The 26,308-nt window shown below is 39.4% G+C and overlaps 1 protein-coding gene across 1 annotated transcript; it reads right to left on the bottom strand.

Moving 5' to 3' along the window:
• Positions 1-1,142: 1,142 nt before the first annotated feature.
• On the bottom strand, positions 1,143-26,191 carry plcxd3 (phosphatidylinositol-specific phospholipase C, X domain containing 3). Its single transcript, XM_088431103.1, has 6 exons — positions 25,942-26,191; positions 11,961-12,217; positions 10,490-10,663; positions 7,229-7,404; positions 5,998-6,099; positions 1,143-4,690 (listed from the first exon to the last, which is right to left on the bottom strand). The coding sequence occupies exons 1-6, from the start codon at positions 26,045-26,047 to the stop codon at positions 4,531-4,533; spliced, it is 975 nt and encodes a 324-aa protein (XP_088287229.1). The 5' UTR covers positions 26,048-26,191; the 3' UTR covers positions 1,143-4,530.
• Between the last annotated feature and the right edge of the window lie 117 nt (positions 26,192-26,308).

Genomic DNA, 26,308 nt, shown 5'->3' with positions numbered 1-26,308 from the left:
GTAATGTTTCAATTTAAAGTGTGCATTTTTTGGAGAACTGGTGTTCTTAGTGACCCCCCCCCCCCCACAAACACACACAAACACTCTCCCGCCTCCCACACCCCAATCACGATACAAACATTATGATTCTCATATGTTCTCCAATCTCAAAAATACACATTTAACTTAAACCAACAGAACTTTGCATATCTATATTTGACGGGTGTTTTGTCAGCATATACTCCAAACTTTTTTTTTTTTTGGTCAGCCTATACTCCGAACAAACAAGGAGTCCAATTTCAAGTCAGGTCTGTTCTCCACTCACACGGTGAATTACATCTGAATGATACGGTGAATTACATGAATTATACAACGCAGTCTGTGCAAGGTCACCCCGTGTGCCACCGCTCGCCCACTTCCATTCTCATCACCGTGGTAACTAGGATGATTTTTGTTTCATATTTATCATTTTTTGTGGATACTCCTGTGCACGCAGGGAGCTAAAAAACTGTGAGTCCAATTGAATAGACTGAAATGACTGTCATGAGGCAATCAAGAAAACAAATCCGGGGTGAACTTACATGGAACGGAGTATTGTTTGCTGGAAAGTGCTCAAATTCAACAAAGTCGAGCTTTAATATTGTTTGATTCTTGTCAACGAGTTGGGCAAAATGACTGTAGCGCTGTAGTTCACTGGTGAGGTGTTAGGCTAGTTGTGTGCTAGGCGGCACAAGTAGTGATAAAGGTCGGTGCTTTGTTCTACAAGTGGGAATACTTGACTCTGGTTGCCCTAAGAACTATTTATGATGCGAGATTGCTGGTTGGAAAAATCTGTGAACACAATTTTCATAAAGAAAGCTTGGAGCGACGTGGAATTAAAAAAAAAAAAAAAAAAGATCAACCTTTTCAGTACAAAATATCCAGTCACAGACACATGAATACAGCCAAGTACTTTTGTTTACCTCTTGAAGGTCGAGAAGAATCTGAGAAGGAAGAAACACCCTTTTTATCCAGTCTGAGTGTTGCACCAGTGCACTCAATTAATTGTCTCAGTCAAAAGGGGGAAAGTGTGCTAATAAGCTACACGGCCCTTAATGGCGTCAAGGATATGGAAAAGAAAGACTCAAACAGCTATTCGAAAACAAACACACGCCAGAGAGATATAGTGTTCACTATTCAAGGCTTTTATTTTTCTGACACTCTTCAAACGAAGGTTTCAGTTTTACAACAGCAAATGACTCTTTTATTGTATCAGTCACCATTTTTTTGTTGTTGTTGTTTTATAAAGCAGAACATAAACGCAATGACAACATCTTTGACCAGGGAAGACAAGAATGACCCCACAACACAATTTGTACACCCTTCTCAAATCACAAGTCATTTGTGCAGTTTGAATGTTTTGACCGCAAACAGGAGAAAAAACATGTCTTAAAGTCATGCAACTGTAAGAACATAAATCATCAAACGGATGCACAGATCTTTTGTGCATCCACATGGTACTTCATTAAGTATTCCACTCATGCACGCCACTACCAAATTCGCACTTAAGAAAGAAAAAAAAAGAGAAAAGTTGAAATCACTCACTGCTTTACAAATTCTTGGCAATGTACTCTTTTGCAACTTCAGTATGTACAAACAGTCAAACACAATATAAAACATAAAAAGCACACACATTTAAAGACAGAAGCATACGAATTCTTCACAAGCGCACGGCACAGGACACACTTTGAGGACACATTCACTGATCCCTAATAGTTATGTGAAATGGTTGGACAGTAGGGAATCAAACAACAATTCCTGACAGGATACATTCTCCGCAGAAAGGGCTGCATTTTCTTTTATCTGGAATGCAAGACTTCTGTTTGAGGTGCCGTATAAGCCAAAAATACTATTCACCCAACCCTCACACACCACACCGTTAAGCGCCTACCGAAAGTGTACCCTTAATAGTTTGTCACAGACTCTTTTGAGGCTATTATTGCAATTGTTGTGATTTTTGTTACTTTTACTGACACTTGGACACCTCTCAGCAGGTATTTTGAGCATTTGTCAAGCGCAAACTACTCCACTTGGGTTTGCTTTGAAGGGTGCTTACTCCAGATGGCTCGATTCGGATCCCTCTACCGGATTTTGATTAGGGCTTATGCAGCTTTTTGACTTTAGCCATTTGCGGGTGTTTTTAGCTGTGTGTTATACGTCATTATTCTGTTGCAAGAGCCGACTGACTCAAACTGAAAAGCACATTTCTCTCCAAAATATTTGGATGGTCTTGAGATGGTATTGCTCCCTAAACACCCTTTGATAGATGCGGAATTGAAGCACGAGACCCTAAGAAAGCCTCCTCCATGGTCCACAGAAGCAACCGTGTGCCCTTGTTGGTCTGCATCATTTTGGGTTTGTAAACAAAGAGCTGATGTGCATTGCCAAATTTTTGCAGTTTTGACACATATCTCCATTGGACTCATGTGTTTGTTTGAACAATAATTCAAAAGCAATGTCTACATTTCACTGGTTAGTTTTTTCTTTTTTCTGTCATCATTATAGTTCCAAGTTCGTTTTCGGACTGCTGTAGGCTTTTACAGTAATTTTGGTCATGTGTCCACCAAATCCTTTTCAATCACACACACACACACACGCACACACACACACAAAATGAAATACATGCCAAAACACACAAAAAAGTTTTCGATCTTGCCCTCTTACAGGTGGGTGTAAGTCAAAGTTAAATGTTATTTTTAGCGTATACGCCACCTCAAACCTCTATCGAATGCATTTCTCTCGCAAGATCTTCTATGCACAGATAATGGAACAACGGTGCCAGCCAGATATTGTAAGATTCAGAACTCTGGAGACATTCAAAGACACCCAATAAAAGACATCAATGTACTACCACTAAACATGTTGAAGCAGTGCTGCAAAAAAAATAACATCAGAAGCTGACTTGGAAGAAAGTTGACCTCTAAAATTGCGTGTCAGCAGAAAGACTAGCAAAGCATGACGGTGACTCATGGATGCCTCACCACAGCAGTCGATACAGACGTACGAGGTGGGGATCGAAAGCATAAACAGATGCTGGATAGACTCTTGCGAGCATTATTTTTATACATCACGACTCAGCACCCACCACCAATTCATTCGGAGCCAGCCAACTCTTCACAAACCTTTACAGCAACAGCGAACTTGTTTCAAAAACGCTCAAATCCGATTTGCTTCCCCCAAGCCCGCACGCTCCTAATAGTTCACGGTGAGATTTAATACAAATGAAAGACCGTTCGAAATGTGCGAAAGACATGAACTTTAGTTGTCTAATTAAAGAATTTTGGCGATCATTATGTTATGAGACGGGTTCAAATTGATAAGTAAATCATAGATAAATATCAATTAAAAATCTACAGTATAAGAATTTTGTGAAAAGCTGCGTGATAGTTTGATTTAACAAATAAAGTATAGGCTTAACAAAGAACAAATGTTTTAAAAATATATATAATTTTTTTACATTACGAAAAGAGCTAAAGCATTTGTAAAAAAGTAAAAACTTTTTTTTTATTTGCTAATTTGGTCATTTTCCCACACCCTTTCAATGGTGTGAGATGGCTTCAAATTAATCAAAAGACACTATGAGAAAATAACACAAATTAAAAATATATAAGAAATGTTTTACAAGCAGTGCAATCTTTTTACTTCATCGCTTCCAGCCACCCACACCTCTTGTTTTCTCTTAATAGTATGATTTGGGCTAACTACTCAATTAAAAAAAAAAAAAAAACATGATGAAAAATAAAGGGATTTTTAAAAGTGTCAAATTTTGTTTTATTTGCTATGTCCTTGTTTTTTTTTTTTTTTCTTGCTGGCAGGGGGGCATGTTAAAACGTGAAACCTTGCTGTTCAATCCTTTTTTTAGATTTGTGATTTTGCCACATACATTCAATGGAAGGTGATGGATTCAAATCAGCAAATAAATTCCGAAACTTAAAAAAAAAAAAAAAATACAAAACAAAAAAGCAGTCTGGTTATTTGTTTTTAAAAATTACATCCTCAATCGTGCCCCCCCCCCAAAAAAAAAGCAAAATAAAAAACCACATATAACTGATAAATGTTTACCAAAACTGGAAAAATATAGTTAAAATAAATGTAATATATTTTTGAAAATATTGATATGAGTAAAAACAAAAAAAAACATTTGGAATGGACTAATTTGTGTACGCAAACATGCCTTTTGAGGAACACGAACAAAAGGCTTTACATTTGTATAGCGAAAGCAGTCATTTTACAGCTGGGATGGTACATCTTAAAAGAGGGGACGTTTCGATCCCAGAATTAGCAGGCTGACACTGTCACAGATCACCATGTAAGTCACCGAGCCGACCTTTTACTTTCTGGAGCCCATCTCTGTGTCGTTCACCATTCGGCTGTAGCCCTAAATAAAGTGAGAGGAGCAGCACATCTCCTCTGAAACAAACGCCAAGGAGAAAAGAGGCAGAGCACAGACCGAGACCCCCGGGCAGCGGGGAGGGGGGCGACTGTGCTCGCTGGCGAGCCCGCCCGCGGCTCTCAGGTGGCGTCGTCGTCGTCTTCGTCGTCCATGTGGTAGTTGAGGGTGATGACGGCGCTGATGAACTCGCCCAGCTCCACAAAGTCGGCGGTGATGATGTTGATGCCGCTCTCGCCGGGTCTTTGCGACCGGATCCACTGCATCATTCCCGGTAAAGCCCTGCGCGGTACATTGCGATGTTCATTGGAGTCATTCATTATTTTGATTGACTTTTATTGACTCTGCTGGGTTTTTTTTTTTTTTAAAGAAGAGATATCAGTTTTTGTTTTGTTTTTTTAGTGTGATGACTCCACCAGGTTTGGACATTGTTTGTGGTGTCCCCCAGGGATCATTGTTGGGCCAGTAAACATTTTTACGATGAGAATTAATTGACTGGCTGATTAAATTGGCTAATATGGCCTTTTAAACATTGGCCAGAAATAACTGGACAAATGGCAGAAATATTTGTCCATTAATTTTACTTTTACCATTATGTACTCTAAGCATTTATGGCAATTCCATACAATTCCATACACATAAACCTATACCATAAGGTAGTCTCCTTAAATATAGATTATGAATTATATGTTGATATGCTCGTTCTGCCGACCCATCATTAAAAAAAAAAAGCAAGTTTTATTTTTTCAAGCAATGATTTGTTAAAGTTACAGTTTGTTTAAAAAAAAAAAACGTTATAGAAACATAAAATACATATTCCAACATGAATGTTATTGTTTCTTTCTTTTTTCCAATGTTTAATGTTTATTATTTTATTTTATTCTTTTCACTCATATTGTTTAGATGTTCAATAAAAAAATTAAAAACTCAAAAATGAGCATAAATGTGTTAAATATGACAAGTACCAGCAACACAAACACACACGACAAGAATTACTGCGCTTACAACTTAATTAATTGTGCCATGCATTCCATTATTTGAACTTTTACAATATATTTACTGTTGACACCTGCTATCCGAGGAATCGGTAAAGCTGGCTAATAATTAACTTGACTTTGACCTGTATTTTTACCAAATGTAATGTGTTTTTGTTTGACCATTTTACTATAAACAAAACATAAAACATAATTTAGTGCAAATGCTGTACACTTCACTGATCACTCATCTCAAATTTGAACTTCCGCCAAGGCTGATTGCTATTTTGTACATCATCTTGATGCAATTGACAGCTTCATACATGATACAATGAGCTAGTAAAGTTTAAGAAAACAAGATCTCCACTTTTATCTGATCCTTATCAATATTGTACGTGTCCTCCACAAGGACGATGGTGATGGTGCTTTACTATTCTGTTTTAATAAAATTCTCCGTAGAGTTCAAGGAGGAGGCTGCAGAACTGCTGGCAGGCGTTAGGAAGTTAAATGCCATCAAAACTAAGTAAGCAACTAACTGACAAACACTTGTTTGGCATACTTTTCGGACACAATTCTACAATTTCTCGAGGAAGAGCAACGTCCGCATTGGCTCACCTTTCTGTGATTGTCTCTCGAAGTCCACTAGCCACTCCCTTCATCACCGTGCTGGCCTTTGGTGTGAGGACCACCTGGGAAACAAAGAAGGTCCCCTTCCTCCTGCACGAGACAAGCCAACAATTTTTGCCCCATTTCATAAATCATTCGGTAAGCTTTTATTAGTGACACTGTTGAGAAACATTTGGGTAAAAAGGTCAACAGTACTGGCATACCTGAATAAAATCCAAAGAGGTATATATTTACATCATATGTATAGGAATTGTGCGTTCATAATAAATAATATCTCTGGGTAATAGTGGCCAATGATACATGAATAAATAAATACTACATTATTGGCTTTGGGAAAAACCCTTCTATGTTACTCCTTTTTTTTTTTTTTTTTTTTTACAAAATCAATATTTTTAACTCATACAACTCCAAGGCATTTTTCTTTTTTAAATTTTAAAGCATCCAAATGTTTAATTCCAGGTCCTTTTTTTACTATTTATTTTTTCAATTAAGTGTCGCAAAGGGTCTGAACATGGCTGTTAGTAAATGAATGAAGTACGTACTGAAATAATCATTTACTTGAGGTAGTTTTGGGGTAGGTAGTAAGCACTAGAGTAATTGATTACTTTAATACTTTAGTACCTAAAGTAACCAAATATTTGAGTACTTTATTCACTTTAAAAATCAATTACTTGAGTACTTAATTACATATAGTAATCGATGACTTTAATATTGCCTGAAATAATTCATATATGTAGTACCGCATTACAAAATCAATTTTTTTATTTTTTATTTTTTTATTTAGCGACCCTAACTCTAAAGTAATACATTACTAATGGTTAAGTCATTTGGTACCTGACAATTTTAGAACTTCCATGAGCCACACATTTGGAAAAATATGAATGATCAAAATATGTTTTTTAGATTGAATGAGTTAATCAGTATGTTTTTTCTGAATTAATATCAAGTTGTTTTATCTTTGATGATGTAATGTTAATTAAAGGTTTAACATACATGCTCTTTTTGGGGTTCCCAGAAAACAATGACTGTGACGGCGCATGAAATCCTGTTGACATCAACTATTTACAGATCTGATGTCAAGTTCAGCGTTGACGTTGTATGATACACAGAAGTATTAATGTTTTTGTTTCTTAGTCATAAAATGGCAGTGATGATCGATGCACATGCAAAAAATACACCCACGCGCGCGCAAACACACATTGACAATATGCGTGCTAACCTGCGGTCAGTGACCGAGGCTTGGAGGAACTGAACTAGCTTCTCCGGGTCGGTGGTGTTGGCCCAGGGGGCGGGCATCATCTGACCGGGCCACAAGAAGGGCACCTCTAGCGCCATGGGGTGGTGGTAGAAAACCAGCACCTGGTACTCCTTCTCCCACAGATACTGCAGAGTCACCTGTGGTCACATGGGCAAAATAAGTCTTTCATCTGAACGCTTACTGTGAGGCTTTCACGAGTGTGATGAGTGCAGAATTGATAAAAAAAATGGTGTGTCCTTGTGTGCGCAGACAAACCGTTTTGACAGGAAAAATGATTTCATCAAATATTGCAAATTAAATAGGTATAACATTACTATGTCCTGCTTATATAAGAAACACTGAAGAAAGGCCATCTTCTGTGGTTGAAAACTAAATGCATGCAGCACAAAGGCAAAACAAAAACACATAATTCATACTTAATGCAAGTCTAGGGGGGAAAGAATGATCAATTTTCACTGCTTTTGCTCTGCCGTAGGGATTGCCAAACTATGACAATATTTTTTTCAGTTTTATATCCTTGTTTAGTAGCATATTTTTGGGTTTTGTTTTCTTTTTTCACTTACAGTAACTAAATCATTGCAGTAAACTCATTCATTGTCATTGACAGCTCTAGAAGTTGAAAGATCTATAGATATGATAGTTATTGTTTTCTATCTTTGCCAAATTTGAATATGTAAAACACACATATACAGCAGCAAATTGCATACACAGTAAATACAATGAAGTGATAATGTAGAAAGTGGTAACAAGAAATACTACACATCAAAACAAAACAAGGGAAATAATTATTAGTACATAATATCTTTGTTGAAACCTTCAGCCACGATAACAATTGAACTGTTTGGATTGAAAGCTTTATCACACTGGCATTGGCAGAAGTTCTGCTATAGCTCTTGTAGTTGATCTTAATTTTGTACCGGATTTTAATATGCAAATCTAAGTAATTATACATATTATACATATCACTGGAATAGGTGTTATACTTGTGTGTGTGTGTGTGTGTGTGTGTGTGTGTGTGTGGGGGGGGGGGGGGGGGGGGGGGGGGGGTCTGTGATTAAAACAGAATCCCATCCATTCATTTTCTTTAGCCGCTTATCCTCACTAGGGTTGCTAGTACCTCTCCCTCGATACACAATACAGTATATTATTACTTCCCTTGTGTATATTAATCTCTTCACTGTCAATAAGCAGCTGCTCTGCAGAATGCATAAAATCTACTGAAAAAGAATGAATGGAGGGGTGTTTAATACCTGTGGAGGGTGTAAGAGCAGTCATTTGTATGCTCCTTTTTTTTTTTTTTTTTTGAGAAAGTCAGTTATTTCCACAGCTCGACAAGTATTTGCTCTTATTCATTGTACCAGTGATTCAAAATGGCTAGCAGGAGGCAGATGGATGTGTAGATGAAGTCTTATGATGAATTATTATGCCGCCTGCATTGAGATTACTTTCAACATTCAAGCACGACATGCTTGCCCTATTAGTAGAGTACATTAAAGGGGCTGTAAGATGAAACATCCACTTTTTGGAGCTTTTACCAATGTTCCAATGTTGACGTCTCACCCAAAACACTCCCAAAGTGTTGTTTTTATTTATTTGAATGATGAAAACGACTTGAAGTGCATGACGACAGGAGTGAGAGAGAAGCAATTTGCACCTCGCTTACATCTCCCTGTACCACATGTGCAAGAGAAAATACACACCGACCTTATCCATGTCTTATAGTTTCGTTTTGAGTCCATAACTGAGGAGAAGAGATTTTGTCCTGAGTCAGCCAAGTTGTCCTAAATACGGGGCTCCCACAGGGACTGATTTGATAGGAGGAACGTGTGTTAGGGAGAGTGGTGTATTGATGTCGTTTTGTATTTCTATGTCAGTAAAATGCCTGTTTTTGACCCGTTGAGCCTTCATTTACTTTTTATTGATGTATTTCATGTTTTGTGGTAGTAACTTCTACCTGTAAGTCAGATAAGAGGCAGAGGGATGCAGCCCTGGGGCCTGGGGTTTACTGGACCCCTGAGCATGTGACCGCACCAAACAGTTAAACCAATGGTCATTTGGCAGAGGTGGATTAAGACATGACATTTACGTTGTATGAAGGGACAAACTATAGAGGGGTTTTAAAGAAGAGGACAAAGATCCATGAACGAGCCTGCTGTAACACCAGCAGTATGACACTATAGAATAAAATCTTTTTCCAACCATGACACCTGAGCCCAAGAGACCTTCATTTTCATCAGCAACCGGCATCGCCCGGCGGCTGATTCCGCAAATGCGGCTGGGCCAGTACAGCTAAAAGCTTGAAAGAAATTCACCTCACTTTAGTAGAAGTGGCCAGGTCCGATCCTCGAGAGTGCCAAACTAGAGATCGGGATCGTTATCAGGCTTCTGCAAAGCGTGCTGATGAGCTGGTCATTTGAATCGGGTGTGCTGTTGGAGTGTACCATTAAAAACAGGATGGATAAGGGCTCTCGAGGACCGGGCTTGAGTACCCTTGTTTTGAAGTAATTATTTCACGTTTTGAATTTGTTTTGGAAATAAACAAAGGTGCCTTTCATACATTCCACAATCTTTGCATGCAGTGAAAGAGATTGCTATGAAATAGTGTGCAATAGTCCCAAAATAAAGTGAATCGCATATCCTGGGCCACAAAAAAACATATTTTTTATGTTGAACACTGTAAAGTAAGTATTACTGGGCCAATTTATACCACTACTGCACAGCCTGCAGTTAGCTGCATTACACCCCCAATAAATGTTTATTTCTTAGATGTGGTAAATTACAGAACAGCAAGTGTCATTACTGAAATTCCAACACAGGGATTCAAGAGGAGCCCTGGGAGCCTATTGTCTCATGAGCTAGCTAGTGGCACATATCATCACGGCGTGGGAGTCCCTGCAACAATCCTTTGAGATGTACAGTATTACTCCCTCTGGAAGCTTTATGATAAAAGAAGTCGCATCCATTTTTCAAAGCGCATAATTTCATGTTTTCAGTGCACACGGCAACTATATTTGGGCCAGGACACAAATGGCTTGATTTTGGGAGGGATTTTGTAGCCTTGCTTAAAACGAGTCGTTTTTCATCATTCAAATTTGGTAGAGTTCTTAACAACACTCTTGTTAGTACGATGTCAAAGTGAGAAGACATTAGTTTTTGCTTTACATGGACTCTACAGTGTCCATCCTGACCTATGGTGAACAAGTAAGGTGTTCTCAGGCATACCTCCTGGGCGAAGACAACTGGACAGAGCTTGTCTCCAAAAACGTCCTTCAACATGGTCACCAGCTTCTCATGGTGCAGGTTTTGAACGCCATAGAAGTGATTGAAGTCAAGGAACACGACTTCTCTGGTATGTGCAGACAGGAAGCTGCTGATCTGCTCCAGACCTTCTCTCACCTAAAGAATACATCATTTATTTTTGAATGAGAAAAACAAGAAAATCTGCCATGCCTGCATTTAAAATGGAACATAAAGAAATGCCCCCATTTTTTGAAGAAAAAAATTACATCATCACATATCGAGGGTATTACATAAATTCAAAGGTTATTTAATAAATAATCATAAATGAAATGAATAGATAAATAAATACATACATAAACAAATAAATAATCTATAAATAATCGATACATGCACAAATCATTGTAGTAACCATCCATCCATCCATCCATCAAAAATGATAGTGACCTATTCACACAATCTTATTAATACAATAATACTTGCTTTTTAATCCAGTTGGCTATGCAGAAATCAAAGCATTACAAAATATAATTTATTGACGGATTAAATATTTTAAAAAGCAAAAACAATGTAATGACATGTATAATAAACGAATGAAAAGTAATATATAAAATGTGTGGTAAATGGGTTCTATTATAACCAGTTTTAAGTTGGAAAAGTAGGATCTGCGTTTACAGCTTGCGAAAAGTAATGTGTTCTTTTTTGGCCCATGTTGCAATTGTCTATAAAGCTTCGCAAGAACTGGTGAAGTCCCTTTAGGGTGATCCTGCTCACGGACACATAAACTAAATGTCACTCATTAGCAAACATCTGGCAAAGCTAAGAAATCTAGATTTGGGTCAGCATCAAATTGTACGTGTTTATAGATATGCATCTGGTAAATGTGCCCACATTGTCCCATTAAGATTTCGGCATGACTTGCTGAAAAATGAAGTAACATTTCCTGCCCAGGAATATCAACTTCTCATAAAAACTGAGTAACTAATATGACACATTACGGAGCACAGGTGATCATTTGTCTTCATTTGAATCAGCGCCATGTTGAACATCTTCATTAGGAGTCGAGCTTTCATTACTGCGAAATGAGATAAAATGTCAAGGTAGTTATTGGGACCATTTTGAATAATCCTTCTCACTTAACCGCAAACCTGTTGGCAGAGGTCTCACTTCATGTTAGGCCTAATGTGACATTTAGAAAATGTAGTGGATGTGAGGATAAGCGGAGGAACGGATGGATGGATGGATGGATGGCTGGATGGATGGATGGATGGATGGATGGATGGACGGACGGACGGATGGATGGACGGACGGATGGGCGGACGGCTATATTCGCAGTGATGATGGTAGATAGTCATGGGATTGCATAAATGTCGTCATGGACTGCAGAAATGCTAAAACGCAATTGTGTATTTATCCTGTAGTAATTATTCTTAGCCGGCTAGCTCATTGTACTGACCGTGGCACTGAAGAGACCGTGCGCAAAGAAAAGCTCATTGTCAGGGTCTCGGGGTTTGGTGGAGATGCGCAGGTCAAAGAAGCGGACGCCGGCCTCCAACTGGCTTTTGAAGTTCATGGTCTGCGTGGCTAACCATTTCCTCATCAGCTTCTTGGCCACCGTGCCGAAAACCGACACAAAGTTCTGCACGGTCTCGGGCTGCTCGGGACCGACGGGAGACGCCTCGTCGATGTAGAAGCTGAAGGAGTCATGGGAACCTGGAGGTGAGCCACACAGAAACACGGGTTTCAAGAGGGATGTTTCGTCGTGCTGTGTTTGTGTGGATGAAAGCGCCTTAGCATGGCGCCATGGCAACAACTTGTCTGAATAATAACATAAGGGTTGTTAAGTCATGGATCCAAACAACCTGAAAGCATTTCCAGCACATCACCATTCACAAGAGAAAATAAAAACAGCTCAGTATTGCTTTCAATGCAATTCAATGTTAGATTTTTCCATCATTGCGCTGAATGATAGAAGGTGACTATCGACCTTTAATTAAGGGTACTTCCTGGGTACCATGTTCCAGGGTACTTATAGGTGGCATAAAGCTAGTGGTGACTGCTAATGACTTGAACGTCGTAAGTGATGGCAGACAAATGCCTGAGGTTATAAAGCCAAATCATCAAATCAAGGCAGTAGAAAAACCAGCGTCATGCACAGGCGCGATCTTGTAACTCTATTTGACAGAACGTAACAATGCGATGCAACGCAAAATAATTGACTATTTCTAAATGGACCTAATATAAACGTGTATTTTTTACAGAAAGGACCTCACAAAGTATGGTGTTCATGATGTCAAACTGAGATAATTGTCATCGCCGGTTCCGAACAGTCTCCATCATTGTTGAGAATCCTACTACAAATTCCCGGTTTCTACTCTACTCCACTTGACTCGCTTTTCCTGGTACCTATTGCTTTGAGCTTCCAAAAAAAAAAAAAGTATCCAAGTTAAAAAACGTGATGTAAATACTTTGGAGGCCGTTGATTGGTCTGCGACAGATTTGAATATGCGGCAGTGCAAACTACCCGAAAAAAACATTCACCATTAACGACAAATGGAAAAGAGAGGAAAAAGAATAAAAATGCTTCCTTTGATGGACTCTTAAGAGAATATCGTCTTCTGGTTAATGCAATGTTCCAAAACAGCCATAAATCAGAGGGCAGACACTTTTCATTGTTCTGCTTTTTATTTGTGAGCAGCGCACCTTCGCTATGGTCGCTTCTAACAGGATGTCGCTGGCGAGGTGCAGAGAACTTCCTGATAGTGTCGGTGTCAGTGGAAATGCAATATTCTTTGGTTTAGAGCCGAGTAGAAAAGCGCAGGGTAGAGCCGAGTAGATACCGCAGGTGGAAACATGGCTTTAGTGAACTGCAAAAAAATAATAGGCCACGATTCTACAAACATGATATGTTTTTGTATTGTTTTTTGTTGTTTTGTTTCTTTTACTTTTTTTTTTTTTTTGCCAATGCTGTTAGGGAGGGGTGGAGTGTGTGTTGGCATACATTTTTTGGACTCCCAAAAAATCCTTATTCATCTTTTTTGAAGTGCCAGAAATGCCAGATTTTCTTTGGTTAATTAGGGTTAGTTTTAAGTTTATCTGCCACAGAGAGTAAATCTTTCGAGGTTTTGGGGAAACCCTAGACCTCACAAACTCACAAAGCTCACAAACTTAGTTGCCACAGACACCGGGTAGCGTCCGAGTTTTGAATGTAAATAAAATGACTAAAAATGTTTCTGCGACTGTGGCTCTCCTTGCCCGCACGTAGGGGCATTCCTATAGCCTACTTGCAACATTTTTGTTTCCTTCACTCTACTATGGACATAGCGATGAGATCCCCAATGGTATGGATGCCATCTGAATTCCCCATCAAGAAAATATCTCTCTTGTATTATGCTTTGAAGGTTTTATGTCCTGATATGACCTGCTGCAGTGTGTGTATGTGTGGGTGCGTGTGTGTCATGTTACACAAACCAGACAAATTGTTTTATCATCCGCCTGCTTGTTCTCATTTCTGCAATCGATTTCTGGTCCTCTTTTTTGTCTCATCACAGGCCTGTTCAGTCTCACACCGTCACAACACATAGACACGAACGCGCACACACTTAAACAAACAGAAAGATACACAGCACCAGAATGAAGCCTCCCGTCACGTCTGAGCTGTGGCAAGCTTTTTGAAGAATTTTCGAGACAAAGCTGAATTGACAGCTGAAGCGAGAGGGCACCGCAGCCTGGGTCACATCGGGAAGTGGAGCATGACCCCAACAAGCTCCAACAGCTGGAGCCAAAGTTACCGCCAGGAAAGATTTATCTTCACTTTGTAAGGGTTGTCAAACTGAACAGACAAACAAACAAATTGAAAATCAACATTTTCAACCGGTTGTCCAAACAGTTATCCGTCAAATGCCTGGTCAATTCAACTGCATGCATAACTGAAAAGATGGCCGCCAATCGTCTCGCTTTCCCTTTTATGACCAATTAAACAGACAACAGTGGAAGTGGCCAGTGCAGTGATTCCCTACTAGTGTGTTGGCACAAGTGTGCCATGAGAGCTGGTGGAAATTCAGGTGTCCTGCTGGAAAATGGATGGATTATTGAATTTGTCCAAATATATGAATTTACTGCAGATATGTATCTGTGTACACACATCCATGCCAGCAATATATGGCAACAAGATGAACAGTTGAATATTCTTCCACATTGATGACAGTGCATACACTTTTTGTTTGGAGGTGCACAATGAGATTCTTTTTATGATTCGAAATATGCGCATTGGCGCCATAAGAGTTGGCTGGATACACAGGTTTTGAATTGTAGCTTTTGCAACAATTCGGCAGACTTGCAATGAACCTGACATTGTGTATTGGATTCAAAAGTCCCCCAACTCCAGGCAAGGAAATAAAGCTACAATGCAAATTAAGAGTGGTCTTAAATGTGTATGTCATCAAGCCTGCACTTCCATTGCCATGCAGGAAAACGCACACGCCATCTCAGCAGGACATCTTTAAGCCTGGAAGGTTTTACTATCATGCCAAACTGTCCACAAGAGCAGAGGGATGCAAGCCATATTGTGAGGATGAGCGGAAATGAGGAGAGCAGATGAGATGAGGAGTGGCGATACGAGAACGAGAACATGAGTGGAGGAAACGTGTGGATGATTTAAGGAGATGATGACATAAAAAACGGAACTGGGGTTTAAAAAGATGGAGCGAATATGGGAGAGTTAATACGGAGATGAGGAACAGATGGAAAGAAATTTGTAGTACGTAAGAAGCGATGATACGAGCAGATCGGCCGATTATAGGTGAGTTAAAAAATGAGGAGAGCATTTCAAAAAAGAAAAGTATGAGATGACTGTAGATTGAAGAAGGGGAATAAGAAGAAAAGATTCAAGAGTTTTATTTTCATATGCGTAGTAATACCACACAATGAAATGCTTATTCTGTTCACTTCCCTGAGCAGACGACATTCAAAAATCGAGCAAATAATAAGGTAGGCAATAAAAAAAAGTGAGATCAAAGGGATTGTTGAGGGGGTTGATGAAAGCACTTGAGCAGATGAGAGTAGATGAAAAAGGAAGAAAAGGTTTAATGGAGATTATTTAATGAGAAGTGGAATCCGTTTGGAGACATCGGGATGCAAAATGAAAGATGAAAGAAAAAAACGTGAAGTATTTAAAAAGATGAACAATGTGGGGGATAATTGAAAAAAATCAGGTATGATTATAGGGTAGAAATGAGAGGACAAGACTGAGGGAAATGAGAATATTGGTGTTGATGTGGAAGGAAAAGAAGGAAGAGAATCCAAAAAAGTCAGTGGACATGGGGAGAAAAAAATGATTGTAAAACATAATAAGATATGGGCATAATATGACATGAGCGGAGGGCCTGAAAAGATGTGGTAAGGAAATTAACACAAATGTTTACCTGGGAGATGAGAAAAAAATGAGGGTGGTTTGAAAATGTGAAAGACTGAATAGAAGTGAAGATGACATGAGTTGGAAATGAGCAGATGAGTGGATGAGGGGGGAAATAAAAATATTTTAGCAGATGAGAAGATCAGAGGATTTATTCAAAAGAGAAAAGAAAGTGATGAGGAAATAAAGACAGGATATGAGGTAAGGAATGAAATTGAAAGAAGGGATGTGATGAAATGAGTAATAAAAGGAGACGGAGAACATACAGTATGTGATGGGGGAAAAGCGATAAGGAAGGATAAAAAATAAGTCAAGTAAATGGAAATTAGAAGATGAAGGCAGCTGAGACAAGAAGAAGAAAGATGAAACAAAGGAAATTGTAGAGAAAATTAAGAGATGTGGAAGAATGATGGGGCAGAGAACAGTCAGAAGGAAATGAGAGTAATAAAAAAAAAAAGATGTAGTTCCAAAGCAATGAGGAGGATATTGGGAAATAAGGAAATAATTTAGGTAAATGAGACGCAATTAGTACAGAAAATAAGATGAATGATGACGAGATTAGATAAGGGTGATGATGATAAAAGAGTTGAAGGGAGAATGAGAAGATGAATGAGAAGAAATTGTGAGCAAAATGAGAAGAAAGATGAGGAGATGGGTAACTAAAAAGAGAAGATACAATCTGATTTAGATGAGATGAGAAAAGTAACTTTGTAGACAAAAAGAGATGATGGGGAAGAAGAGACGGAGGAGGCTAATGAGGGAAATTAAATGAAGGAAGATGATGAGAAGATCATTTGGAGAGGAGATGAGGAGAGAATGGGGTAGCAAGGGAAATAAGATCAAGGCAAAGAAAGAGAATTTGGAGTGAAAATGTGGTGATGAGAAAAAGGAGGAGAGGAATGAAAAATATGGAAAATATTTTTTGAGAGGAAATGAGCAGATGCGGAGAGGATTTGAAGATGGAATGATTATGATGTCATGAGAGTGACAGGACACGGCAGAGGATTAGCGGAGGGATGATATACCGTGAAGAGAGGGGCTGAAAGGAGGAATAGAACATATTTAGGAAAAGGTAATAAAAGGAGTTAGCCGAGTAAAGGAACTGAGATGAGAGAAGGGAAGAAGGTGGGCAGAAAGAGAAGAGAAAAAAAAGAGAGGAGAACACATGAAGAACACAGGGACAGTATTTAAAGAAAGCTGAGAAGAACAGGGGAGGAACCTGGGAAAGGAAATGAGCAAATAAAATATGATGTGGAAAAGAGACAAGGGGAATGTATTTAGGGAATTGAAATGACTAAAGCGAAACGATGAGCAGACGAGGAAAGGAGATGAAATGAGGAGTTGAGGAGGGGAGATGGAAGAAAAGAAATAATGGGAGGAAATGAAGAGCAAAAAAGCTAAGGATCCATTAAAAAAGACTCTGAGGCGTGTCGATAATTAAAGGTGGACTGTGACGAGGAGACAAGGAAAACAGTTACTGTAGCAGTTCTCAGACAAATGGAAAATAAAAAACACACGTTCAGAGCGCGAGTCATTCTAAAAACATTGCTTCTTTTTCAGTCAAGCACACCCACCGAGCGGTATTGAAATCCAGGATGTGGCTATCCGTTCCCTTCAATCTCTCTGTACGCTTTTATCCCGCTCCCAGTCTAAAAATAGCTTTTGGATGTGCACACGGCTACCTGGCTGGACTGTCCTTTATCGCCTTTTCCTCCCAAACCACACACACAAACACGCACATTGCATATATGCTGCCTGTGCCCACTGGACTGTTAGAATCAAGACAAATGCCCTCCTGCGGGAAAACTCAATCAGCCGGCAGCACCATGAGTGGCCGCCTGTGTAGAAAATCCATACAAAATCATTTTCTGCCATCTTGTAAGACATCTGGAGACCAGATTCGATCACAAATGTTTGCAGGACGGGCGGCTCGGCGGAGAAGTGGTTAGCACGTCCGCCTCGCAGTTCAGGGACCCGAGTTCGAAACCCACCTCACGCCGGCCTTCCTCTGTGGAGTTTGCATGTTCTCCCTGAGCCCGTGGGGGTTTTCACCGGGCACCCCCCCGACAAAAAAAACAAAAAAACATGCAAGGCAGGTGTATTGGACATTCTAAATAAATTGCCCTTGGGTGTGATTGGGTGTGTGGATGGTTCTTGGTCTCTGTGTGCCTTGGCAACCAGTTCAGCGTGTCCACCACTTACTACCTCAAGTCAGCTGGGAGAAGCACCAGAAAAATGGATGGATGGATGTTTGCAGTACTGCCGTCCCCCCCGAAAATACCGGAAATCTATTTTCAGTCTCACCAAACATCTCATTGCACTGGTAAGTGATAGGCATCTTCAGCATCACGCTCCTTGTTTGGGGATTAAGGGAGATCCGAGTGAGGGATTAGAGTCTCCTCTTTGGGAGGAAGCCACAAAGCTGTTGCTTCTGTGGCTCATTCTTTTATTACCTCTGTTTGTCTGCTATAGCCCACAATTGTACCTCACCTCTCACCCAAAATCAGAATGACTCAGGAAAAAAAGTGGATGGATGGATGGATGGATGGATGGATGGATGGATGGATGGATGGATGGATGGATGGATGGATGGATGGATGCCTGTCCTGTTAGCTCACAGGAACATTGGTCTCAATTCCAAGTACAATATTTTGGCAAATGAAGTTAAAAATGAATAATTTAAATTCAAATCCTAATGGAACAAATATTAACTCCATTCTATTACCAATATCTTTTATAGCCATGTCCAAAACAACTGCAGTCCATTGGAAAATGGATTGGTTTCATGTTGACAACCAAATTTAAATCGACACAGTATCTGTCAGTATACCTTGACTAGCAATCTAGCATACAGGGCAGATGACTGGTCGGCTGCTATCTTTTGGGGATCATGTTGTGCTATCTAATTATTTCTTTCCTGTCAGTTAGAATGAGTAGCCCATTAATCAATTTCCAACATCAATAGCAAATTGAAAGAGCTGGTAATTGACTGGGGTGGTCAGGAGTCATGTTTAAATACAATGTTATTCTTTTTAAAAGAGAATGTTTGATTCTTACAGTTGTTGTTTGTGCCAATCCAGCCTGAGTTTCCATAGTCATTGCAAAACAAGACAGTTTGCAACAGTTGTCCAGTAACTGCCAAACCACTGGTGGGAGTCAGTAGTGACTATACAATAAATCGCTCAATACAGATACAGATATACTTTTATTACTGCTGTAATAAAAGTTTGAGCTATTTCCCACTTGTTTGGTAGAAAACAGTCAACCCCTCCACCCGCCTTCAAACCCTGCTACCGCCTCCAAAGAAAAAGAAAAGGATGATTCCACATCTTAATAGCTTTTTAAAGTATCAGGGTTGGAGGGGGGGGGTTAATGTTTGAATTGTGATGAGCACTCAGCTTCAATTTCTTATCGCAAATTGCGAGAATGAACAACAAATTAATTTACTCAATGCAGTAGTTCAATGTTGTTGTATTCTAAGATATTTTATATTCATGAGAGGACATCGCAGGGACATTTAACAACAAGGACGGACGGTGGAAGACTGGTTAGCATGTCTGCCCCACAACTCAGAGGTCCCTGGCTCAATCCCAGCTCGCCCAGGCCTTCCTGTGGGAGTTTGCGTGTTCTCCCCGTGCCCGTGTGGTTCTTCTCCGGGGGCTCCGGTCTCCTCCCGCGTTCCAAAAACTTGCATGGTAGGTGTATTGGACGCGTGCCCCGCCTACTGCCCAAAGTTGGCTGGGATATGCACCAGCGAACCAGCGAACAAAATTATGATAATAATGATAAAATGCAAAGGACGAATTCTGAGAGATTCAAATTTAGTAGATGGCTCCGTTGAAAATATTCATGAGATGTTGTTTTTCCAACAACAAAAGACATAAGTAAGAATCATAAGTAAGAATAATTGTGAATAAAAGACAGCCCTTTTCAAGTCAAAAATTGGCAGGAATTTTAGGGCCGATAAGCGATCGCTGATCTGATCTCAAGATGGGGCAATATGTCTGTTTGAATAACTTGTTTAATTACTGCATTTACTGTACTTGATTGCTGTTTTTAGAATATAAACAAAAATATAATCCAGTAATAATAAAATAAAGCATCTTTGCCATTATGTAAGCTCTTTGCCATGCTCATGGCATCTCAATGACAGAGATGCACAAGTAAAAACATCAATGACCTGTAAAAAGTGTTGGACATAAAGTGAAGGTTCTGTCAAGTAAAACAAAGACAACTTGGGAGAAATCATGAATTCAACAACTTAGTGCAATCACATACAATGACTTTGCAGCAACAAGTAAATACTGCAAACAACAAATTGATTCTGCAGCAAACATTCCTAGAGCTCTATGGAATGAACAGTCACGCTAGTGCAAATGAAAGACATAATGTCAACCCTTAATACCGTTATACAACATACAATTTATAGAATGGATCAATGACATCGTTGATTGTTTGGCAATTATGACATTGCAGTCGATCACCGATCTTACATAAGATGGCAAATATCGTCAAATAGGAAATGTCATCAGTTTATAAGGTTTCTCAATTGGCGTTCCTCAAGGTTACCTTTTAAGGACACCCTTCTTTTTATAGATACAAGTCTTATTAAAGCTGCCCATTGTTGTAAATCAGCCTCATCGTTCGACAATAAAATATAGTACAATGCAATGTCCAATCTCTTGTCGAACACATTCGGATCAGATTTACTTAAAGGATTTTCAACCTTCCTTGAACAAGACTCTGTAATTGACATTGTCCTCTCAACAACAACAGCTGCTTTCCGCGCTCCAATTTTAGCAAGTTGCAGACGGTCACACATAATGATAGCGTGGCGATTGCAGCCCTGGAGGTCGGGCTAACTTGAGCAAACACAGACAATGACAAATGTGCTGCTGGATTTCATCATTCAACATCCTGATTCGCATCGCTGACATTGTGCAAGTTTTGCTCGATCACTAGTGGCGAGAAAGTCTGCTGTCTATCGTGTTCGGAAGACAGATTTCACATTGTTCTGTATCAGCATATTGCCTATTTTCAGCAACAGACTGCTTGAAAAGTGTTCATTTGTTCTCTACCAGTGTTTCTGACTTTTGATTTGGTCGTTTACATTCATGAATGGGGCTGTTTCGGGGATTTGAGAAGGAATTGGTGTAACTTTGCATCACGCCATTAAACAGGAAGCACCTTAATGTGAGCCAGATGTGCAAACCACCAGACAATGTACAATGTACAATGTGGGTACCACGATAGCAGGTGTGATTCCTAGTCAGGAGGTCTCGGGTTCAAACCTGTGTGGCGTTTGCATGTTGTCAATGACCTAGCAGTTATTTTCTCTGGGTGGTTGGGTGTCCACACACATTTCATTGAAGACTCTATTGTATATTTATTGTCCATTGGATGGCAAGTCTAATATGCATGTTTCTTGATATGTGTCCAGTGATTAACTGGAGACCGGTAAAATGTGCAGGAATATGTTACTGAAAAAAATGGGCCCCCGAAATTGAACCAAAGAAAATGAATATTGACTACAGGATTGTGGGTGAATAATGTTTTAGTTTTATTTAGAAAAAGGTAGTTGAGTTAAATGATAATACATTTCAAACTCATGAGAAAATACTATTCAGAAGGCTAAATCCTATCTCATTTCCATACAAAATGATAGTTTACGGAATATTCGATCGTCCTGATGAGATGAATTTGGGTTTATAATTCAATATTATGCCATTGTCATCAAAATCGTTTTTTTTTTTTTTATTCAATGGACTCTTACTCTTACTTTTTATGAACCTCCATGGAAATGAAGGTTCATTTACCTGATTTTACAACAGTAAGTGCATTGTGTGCCTCTCCTATGCAACGGAAAAATTTAAACTTGTAGCGTCTCTTTGATATCTGACAAAGAAATACCATTCGAGGAAAAGCTAGAGCCAATAAAACCACTAATCGATAATGATCCTTACTAATTGCCCATCATAACAAAGGATGGCACAAGGACAACTGAGCTCCTACCTGACGAGCTCGACTAGAAGCTGTTTTACTGTTTGGCAACAGAGTCATCATCATTGCACTCTCCAGCTCCCACTGTCGAGTATCGTACTCCAAATTGAATAAACACTTGAGTCGGGATTGGTCAGTCTGTTGTCTGGGGACAATTAACAGCACCGCAAAAATGACAACAAGAAAAACAGAAAAAAACGTTTTTATAGCCGCTTATCCTCACACGGGTCGCAGGCTTGCTGGTGCCTATCCCAAGTGGCTTCGGGCAGTAGGCGAGGGCCCTGGACTGGTTGCCGGCCAATCGCAGAGCACACAGAAACGAGCGACCATTCACGCACCCAATCTCCATAAAAAGACTAGAAACAGTTTTTTTTTGTGCATTCAATAAGTCTCCAACACATTACGATTCAATTTGGTCCAATTCATTAGATTACGATTTGATTCAATGTTTTAAAATTGAATGATTCAGTTCAATACAACGGCATCTTTTAATTCACAACGACATTTTGGATTAAATTGTTTTCAGGTTATTTACTAACCCCTACCATGAGAGGGAGCCCACATATCAATTTCTTAAAAAGTGATTCATGTAGAACAATTTCTAAAGCTATTAATAAATAGCACAAAAACAGTAAATGTGTGTGTATATAATATATATATATATATATATATATATATATATATATATATATATATATATATATATATATATATATATATATATATATATATATATATATATACTATCACCAAAATTACTTACTGTACCAAAATACTTCTGTTACAAAAGCAAATATATTGGTTTATTTCCTTAAATCTTTGGAACAACATCATTTTTGTATCCTTCCATCCAAAAGCAGGAATATTGGAGCGTTCAGAGGAGACCAAACATTTCGTACCAGTGTGGGTGCCTCTTGAATCGAAGCGACAATAGGTTTTCCCTCTGTGAAGAATAAGACATGAACTATCCAATAGCAACACATGGTCACAGCTAAAATAGAATTCTCCTGGGACTAGGAAATCTTAACAAACAATCTGCCAAATGTGCAAACACAAAAAAAAGCAAGAATAGCAATCATCGCAATGTGTTTATACAGATCACGGAGCCAAACGGAGGAGGTGGGTTGGAGGAGAGCATGTTAGCTGCACCCCACCATCTCGCCACCAATACCCCCCCCCCTCCCCCCCACCTCCACAGTGGCAATGAGCAAGTAATGATAGCTAATTAAATGGGACAGAGCATGCTCGCATGCTGCTTCTCAGCTGGGCCACAATGAGGCGTGTGATTCAGCAAATTACTAGCATGATTTATAACATGTCAATGGCGGTGTGTGGCGTCTGTCGGGTCGTGCATTTGGTACCTGGGCCTCCAGTGGGGATTTACCCAACATTTTCAAGGCGTGGCTAGCACCAAGCTGTAACCGATATGAACAGAATCTAAGTGACGTCATTCCAGAGCAGACGACTTGGCCACCAATTCACCCGCTAGCCCACTTCACCGCTATGTAATGCGGGCCCACACACTACTCACAACCAAATGACCTTATTGGACAATGCTGACGGGCTGCAGTCCGCCAGCTTCTGACGAGAGCCACTTCAGGGAAAGTTCATTGTCTAAAAAGCACAGCAGCAGGAACCATGTTGGTCAGTGGGTGACTCACACTTCAGACCATCGTGCACGTACGTTCGATTTCAAAGTATTTGAGTGGCAGGTAAAAGTCGATTGGGGTGGGTGATCGACGCGCACAGCGGAGAGTGGCGGTCTCCATTTTTCAGGATTTTCGAGCCTCGTTTTATGAATACACTTGGTTATTTGTTTTATTGATTAAAATTTGTTTGACTTGTTAACACTGTGGGCTAGCAAATTTAGTGGACTTTCTTTTCACCTTAAAAAGACTTTGGAGTCAAATCAATCTGCCCTATCCTGAAGATCCTGGACAAAGTAGACTGACACAGTAAGTCATACATGCTGATAGCCATTATATCAAAGTAAAAAAAATCCAACATCCACGGTGTTCTTCTATTTGTGTGCATACAAATGCAGCCAAAAGAAACTTTAGGCTAATAGACCGTTAGGGATTAATCATCACAATTGTTGGAATTTAGGTTGTAAATGTAGGTTAATGCTTCATATAGTGTTTTGGAAATGCAAGTCTCACATTCAGTCAAATACAATGATTTTGAAAATGGTGTTCTCAAGGACAAACGTTGAAAGTAAGGAATTGATTGCTATGAGAACTTGATAATTTACCATATAAAATGGCAAACGTTAGCTAGAAGTACAATTAGAGGAATTAGGATAGTGAAATCCTTGGAATTGATACAAATAAATGAATAAATAAATGAACACAACACAGATTCATACCTGAATATATTTAAAACAAACTGCAAGTGTACAATATTTGTAGGAAATAGTGATATCTGATACTCCTAAAATTTGTTTTTAGATTCCAGAAGACAGAAGCAAAACACTTTGTATTATACAAAGCGTTGTAAGGGCCAACTAAATGAAGCTCTTTTTACTTCATTAGAATTTCTTTCCCTAAAGATGCCACAAGATGGCATGAAAGCAATAGTTTTATTTTAGCTTTGGCCTGATCATTAAAACAGCAAATAGGTGTGTTTTCCTTCAAATGGTTATGCTCCAAATTGAAATATGTAGACCAGTGATATTAAGCTTTTTGGAGAGTTTATAGGAATTCACTAGATTCTTCATTGTTATTATTATTATTGCTGTTGTTTCAATTTTGCAACCTGTACTACTGATCCAATTGGATGTTTAGTATGTTTTACAATCCAAGAACAATACCCAAACATCCTTACTTTTGAGATTATGTGCTCTTTCATTTTAGAAGTGCCTGTTTTTGAATGGAAAACAAAAAGTTAATTATAATGTTCGAACCTAGAACGCACTGCATGGTTCCTATTAAAAGAAAAAAAATGTAAATTAAGAGGAAAAAAAATCCAGAAAAGATGCACCTTCATCCATTCATTTTCTATCTCGTTTAAAATCTGGATAAGAAGCCTATCCTGTCTGCCATGAGATATGAGAAGCAATTTTCAGACAAACAGGCTTCACATTTATCCTAAAGAAAATGTAGTCTTCAATGAACCTAACAAGTTGTTTTCAACTCCAACCAGTTATTCAAACAAGGATATCTTGTGAGGTAGATGATCGAAACATTAAACAAGTGTGCTGCATGTACACTGAAAAAGAAATCTATGGCACACAGCAGGATTAACGAGAATGATTAATGAGTTAATCTGAACATTGCCATAATGGCTTCATATTATTAATTGACTTGTGATAAGGCGTTGCATGAGGGAGGGGAGCTTTGAAAGGAGACCTGCGCACTGATTGGTGGGCAACATCCAACACCTCTTTTAATCTTTTTTCCTTCAGGAGTGAAATTAGTGGAATTATTCATGTGTGTTTTATACCACGCCTATACAAAGTCCAACGGGAGTCTTCCATTATATTCATATCTATCTATCTATCTATCTATCTATCTATCTATCTATCTATCTATCTATCTATCTATCTATCTATCTATCTATCTATCTATCTATCTATCTATCTATCTATCTATCTATCTATCTATCTATCTATCTATCTATCTATCTATCTATCTATCATACTTTAAAATAATTTGTATCTATCTATCATAATTTAAAATAATTTGTAAGAGCATCAGTGCATTTGTCACATTGCGCAACAGGTTTCGCACATCCAAAAAGACTTCTAATGCGTTCTCGGTTTACAACAGCACCGGCACACGACGTTCCGAGGTTACGAACGGCGTTCGAGGAAGAATAGGTCTTCATTTGCCACGAGACGGCAGACTGTTAGTTTTTTCATTTAATTTTGTTTATTCGTGGAGAATAAGTGCCAGCATTTAGTAATAGAAACACCGGAACGACTTGGGTCCAATTTAATCGTAAAGGAGCGCCTCTGGAATCGATTTGAGAAATCTCCAAGCCACACGGGCAAACGCAGCCGATGCAGCACATGGATTTTACTCACCGGGAATGGCCAAGTTGGTGAGCGGGATGCTGTGCATGCTCTGCGGGAGACTCGCCATCCAGTCGGCGAAGCGCAGGTCACTACTTCTCCCGTGAGACGAAGCCATGGCTCCGCTGCAGCCGCCACCGCCGTGCTCAACCAGTTTGCCTCGACGCTTCCCAACCTGCTTGGTTCGGTGGATGGATGGTAGGATGGATGCCTACAGTGCGCGCCCCTCCTTCTCCTCCTCCTCTCCTCCGCCCTTTCTGGACTCACACGAGCTCCTCACGCAAGTTAACGGCAGTCGTCACCGCACACACCCCTGGGCGGTTCACGTCAAATACGAAGATGGGATCAGCGTTCTTCCTAACTCTGAGCGTGCATTATC

Source organism: Hippichthys cyanospilos, chromosome 1 (assembly GCF_059441005.1).
Source record: "Hippichthys cyanospilos isolate Australia breed blue-spotted pipefish chromosome 1, RoL_Hcya_1.0, whole genome shotgun sequence".
In the NCBI taxonomy this organism is placed as follows: Eukaryota; Metazoa; Chordata; class Actinopteri; order Syngnathiformes; family Syngnathidae; genus Hippichthys; species Hippichthys cyanospilos.
Note: the sequence above shows the minus strand (reverse complement) of the source record. Positions and strands in the feature narration are given on the sequence as shown.

Excerpts from the sequence above, each read along its gene's own strand:
- plcxd3 (XM_088431103.1), bottom strand. The coding sequence starts at position 26,047 with ATGGCTTCGTCTCACGGGAGAAGTAGTGACCTGCGCTTCGCCGACTGG. Across the intron at positions 7,405-10,489 it reads CAGTTGTCTTCGCCCAGGAG|GTGACTCTGCAGTATCTGTG; the intron begins GTATGCCTGAGA and ends ATGTGACCACAG. Across the intron at positions 4,691-5,997 it reads CGAGAGACAATCACAGAAAG|GGCTTTACCGGGAATGATGC; the intron begins GTGAGCCAATGC and ends TGTACCGCGCAG.